The sequence below is a fragment of the Carex rostrata genome, chromosome 16 (genome assembly GCF_964058835.1).
Source record: "Carex rostrata chromosome 16, lpCarRost1.2, whole genome shotgun sequence".
In the NCBI taxonomy this organism is placed as follows: Eukaryota; Viridiplantae; Streptophyta; class Magnoliopsida; order Poales; family Cyperaceae; genus Carex; species Carex rostrata.
This window is the reverse complement of record NC_135933.1, coordinates 1,899,398-1,904,441: the sequence shown is the minus strand read 5'-3', so window position 1 is coordinate 1,904,441 and position 5,044 is coordinate 1,899,398. Positions and strand designations below refer to the sequence as shown.

The following is a 5,044-nucleotide window of genomic DNA, read 5'->3' as shown; positions in this document are numbered from 1 at the left end:
TACTGCTGCTGCTCTTTTATAACTAATTTATTTCTTTCTTTGTTAAGGCAACTAGAATGAAGGGGGTGGTGGACTTCAGCTTGCTTCAACTTGACAAAAGAAAACAAATAGGAGATTGGATGTACATAAAGGCTTCAGTGGTAAATTCAGAGTTATCCTCCCAGCACACGTATCATGCTATTGATATGGACTGAATCGCTGTCGGGATGTAGGCTCAATCAATAGCGCTGTTATTAGAAATCAACAAAGATACTGCAACCAATTAGTACTTCTAATCAGATTGACAAGAATGTCCTTAGATCAATTAACAACAAGAGCAGAGAGTCCCTACCAGTCGAGACCCCGGAGAGCTAAGACAAATGAATGATCTTTATCAAATTAATTTCCTATACACTAAGAGAGAACAGAATGTAGAGGCGGACTGTTTGATGTAATTCTACAGCAATGAAGAACAAACATCCAAACATAGATGGGAGTAAAAACCTTCACATATCCACTCTAACCGTACATCATGTGTGCATCACTTAGCTTTTCCACCTAATCACTCAATCCTAAGTTCTCTACAATGCTAACGGTGACGGCTATGGTGGCAATGATGGTGACGGTGTCGGCGGTGGCGGTGATGTCTCTGACAATCCGAGTCAGGCTCAGATCTATCAGAATGTGCAGTGACGTGTTTCTCATCCTTGATTTTATTGCTTCGGGCCTCGGTGCTTTTACTTCTACCAGTATCTTTCTCCAAATGCTCAGACTCTCTTTTCTTGCTTCTTCTACTCGAATAATGTCTACCATCATACCGTCCTGCTTGACGGAATTCATCATCTTCTGACAAGGATGGAGACGATTCTGACAAGTTTCGGCTCTTGTGCTTGCCTTTTGATCTTCTCCTACTTCTCTCGGCCTCATCAGAATCCGAGCAATAATGCTTCTTGTGCTTCCTCTTTGACCTCTTACTCTTATTGGGTTCTGATTCAGACTCTGAGTCAGAAGAGCTATGTTGCTTTTGCTTGCTTTTGCTCTTGGAACACTGGTGCTTCCTTCTCTCCTTCTTGGGTTTTTCCGGTGAGAAGTTGGAAAGAAGGGCAGGGATATCTCCACTGGTCAAGAACCCTATTGTAACAAGAAAGGGGTGGATAGAATGTAACAAGTAATGGTAAGAGTAGATAAATGAAAAATAAACCACCTTCAATAAACATAACGGCCTCTTATTAGATGAGAAAAAAGTCATTCATCATTGATTTGTTGTTCTAGCAAATAAAACCTACAAGTGATATGAGCACTAATCGAATGAAACGGCCTTTTATTATCTAAAAAGAAAAATCATCCATTATTGATTTGTTATTCTAGCAAATAGAACCTACAAGTGATATGAGCACTAATTGAATGAAACTGGGAAAAAAAGGTAACATTTATACTTAGTAGGACGATGAAAATGATTGTCCACTATATTAAGTCCTAATTCCTTTCTTTTTCCTTTTCTTCTATCAAAAGCCCTGAGACCCTTTGACTTAATGAGAAGAAAGTGGAAATAACAAGATTGCACTGCAAAGATGCCGCAAGTGGTGAGTATCATCCAAGACAATTAAACATACTCGACAGAAAAGAGCTTGCATTAGATTATTCATTCTCCACTTAAATATAAACCTTTTGCCAGTACAAATTCATAAAGGATTTTGCTGAAAAGTATGAAAAAGGAGTGGGTGACATGATAAAAGAAACTAAGATAAAAATGGTAATACCTCCATATTCATCAAAGATTTCATCATGATCAGCCACAATCTGTTGGTTGGGATCATCGGGCCTGAAGCCGCCACGTGGAGGGCTCATGCCAGGTTTCTGCTTCAACTCCCATTTCAATGGCTCATTCGTATCAGTCTGTGCTAGGATTGCATTAAGAGGGTCGTCCCTTTTCAGGCGGCTCTCATCATTTGGCATAATCACATCCTTCAGGGGACATTCACGATCACCGCTCTGGTGCCCAAATGTACCGCATCTTACACATTTCACATTCCTTATTTCAACTGCAAAGGGTTTACTCCTTGCTGCTACTCCTGTATCGAGCCTGAATCAAGAGGTAGCCGTCAATCAGTTATCTGCTATCACATAATTTTATTTTGGAGAAGGCATTCTAAAATATGCTGTATACAAAATTATTTTTAAGTATACTTGCTAGAAGGTCTGAAGTGTACTTGTATTATTCATACTAGTTAGAAGGTCTAAAGTATACTTAAATTGTTCATACTACAGTACTGTTTATGGACTGAAATTTGTAAGACATCCAACAAAAATCCCTTATGCAGTTGTGCCCTTTCATCATTTTTTACTTCCATATGATGACACTAGACTAAATGGTTGAAGCAAGAACAAAACTTTGGGAGCTAAAAGCAAATAGTGAAACAAGTTTTGAACTTTGGAAACAGCAAAATACATCCAAAATCATACCTTGGTGCATTTTTTAAAACTTCAAACTCTTGTTCAGTTGGCAACGCACGGCCAAAGACATCTTTTGGCCGAACTTTCCTATCCTTGATGGGTTGATTCTCGTCAACCCCAGTATCTGGCCTGCACACCACAAAGCTCATTATCAGCAAATAAGCAAAGGAACACGAAAAGTGGAAAATGATAAGAGAGGTAGAGGAAAGGTAAAGGTATACTGTGAGGAGCTTGCAGCAGTGGGGTCCTGAGAAGTGGCATTGGATTTGTTTTCATCAGAAATCTCCGCAGCTTTGGCGCTCTCAGCATTGTATCCCGGCGGCCTCACATACATAAAACTAACCGCTTTCATCATCTCCACCTGCAATTATTCAATATTCACTACTGTTTATGCCAAATCAAAAGAATTTCCATGTAGCTCAACACACTGCTCACTACATATCCCAAATCAAGTACAAATTGAAGCTAAAACAATTCCTAGCAAGGCATCTTAGTCCATTGAGTGGCTCTTATTACATCAAATAGTTTTGGTTTTTCTAATTTCACATTGGTTTTTATTACCTTCTCCTTGTCTTTCTTGTTGAAGAGAGCAGTTTGGCGGAAGAACTCCTGCTCCTGGGCGAACTCGCGAGCAACCTCCTCCTGGCGGCGCGAGTGGTTGGCGGTCACCTGCTCGGCGATCCATTTGCGGCGTTGGTTGGGGTAAGAGAGAGGGTGCCATGGCTTTTGGTTCAGGTACGAGTGACTCCACGCCGTGCCTGCTTTCGTCTTGAAATCCACCTCTCCGGCCCCGACACCCCCGCCGCCGAGCTTCACCTCTTTCCCCGTCACCTCCTCCTCCATCTCCCTCCGCCTCTCTCTCTCTCTCTCTCTCTCTCTCTCTCCGACCCCGATCTCCGCCTTGTTCCTTGTTCCGGTGTCTGGGAAATGCTGGTCGGACTGTTGTCGGAATGGATCGGATGTGCTCGCGTTGGCACCGTAATCAAAATATTATGGGGCAGTTCAGAACCCAGCCCAGAAACTGTTACCATTTAATCTATTGCCAATTGGGCCGGGCTGGGATTGTAAAATGCTATATTTATAAAGTGATCCAGAAGTATAACATTGTATTCTATAGAGTAGTGGACGTTATATATTTAAGGGGGAATTTCATGTATCCCCTAAAAAACTTCAATATTATGTATTTCCCCCTCAAAAGTTCATAATAACATATATACCCTTCAAAATGATAGAAACTCACATATTTACCCAAAAATAATTAATTAATAAAATTTAACACTAATAAATAATAATATACTAAACAATATCAACTAAAAAAAGGACCATTTTACCCCTCATTTTCTTTTTCTCCTTTCTCTCTGTGCCCATCCGCTCCCAAATACTGGTGCCAGACAAATTCCTCCCCCCCCACCCAAGCACACACACAAACCTGCACCAAATCTGAATTATAGTAGCTGACCCTTTTCTTCTTTATCAATTCTATATTGTTATTTGAAGTATGAAGCATAGACCGTGAAGTTATTAAATGTCGCTTCCAAATGAAATATTTTAAGTAACAACATCATTCAACAGTACTGATAATGCTTCAAATTCAACGTATGCCATTTTAAGAACAACAAATCAAATATTGGTTCCAGAACAGGACTGGAATCATTAAAAAGTATTAGCCCAATATATTCCCAACTGTGAATTCTTGATCCTTGTTGGGGAAATGTACAATTTACCCTTCTTTTTCAAACCAACAAACAAAATACCCCTCCTCATAAATTATTAACAAAATGCCCTTGTGGGTCTCATTATCTCCTCCCTTTTCCCTCCCTCTCACTTCTTGTTTACTCCTACAACTTTTTATTTGAAATAGAAGATTAATATTATATGAAAATTTTCTAAACTTAGGAGTGCATATATTTTATTGTATAATTTTTTTAATGTAGATCTTATAAGTTAAAATTGATAACATAATGTTAACTAATATACAAAATATTTTTAACAAATGATTTTCTTTAACCGTCATTATAGAATATATATATAAGTCTAAATATTTGTGTCAGCCAAACACATTTTTAAACTAATTTAATTGAAGTCAAATTTTCAAATATACTAGTTGACATAATAATCTATAAATAGGCCTTGTAAACTATAAATATGTATCATATACAAAATATTTTTTTTCTTGTGACGCATAAATTTAAGAATTTTTTTTTTTGAATCATTTATAATTATTTAAATTGACAGTACTAATTAAGAGATCGATTCGAGGTATTAAGATTTTATAATTTACCTTATAAAATGCGTCACCTGATCGATTATGGTTCTCCTTTCCAAGTTTTATGGTTTTACTATTATGTGGTTTTATCAAAATTTTGCTCGTGGAGAACATAAATTTTGCGTTTGACCTGATATCGATCTCTTAGTACTATCAATTTAAATAATTATAAATGATTCAAAAATAAAATTTTTTAAATTTATGCGTCACAAGAAAAAAAATTTTGTTTATGCATACCTATTTATAGTTTACAAGGCCTATTTATAGATTATTATGTCAACTAGTATATTTGAAAATTTGACTTCAATTAAATTATTTTAAAAATGTGTTTGGCTGACACAAATA

The 5,044-nt window shown here is 37.4% G+C and overlaps 1 protein-coding gene across 1 annotated transcript; it reads right to left on the bottom strand.

Annotated features, from left to right (window-relative positions):
* Positions 1-364: 364 nt before the first annotated feature.
* Positions 365-3,389, bottom strand: LOC144567370 (zinc knuckle (CCHC-type) family protein). The gene is made up of 5 exons (XM_078317494.1): positions 2,995-3,389; positions 2,655-2,794; positions 2,443-2,562; positions 1,740-2,062; positions 365-1,110 (listed from the first exon to the last, which is right to left on the bottom strand). The coding sequence occupies exons 1-5, from the start codon at positions 3,274-3,276 to the stop codon at positions 569-571; spliced, it is 1,407 nt and encodes a 468-aa protein (XP_078173620.1). The 5' UTR covers positions 3,277-3,389; the 3' UTR covers positions 365-568.
* Between the last annotated feature and the right edge of the window lie 1,655 nt (positions 3,390-5,044).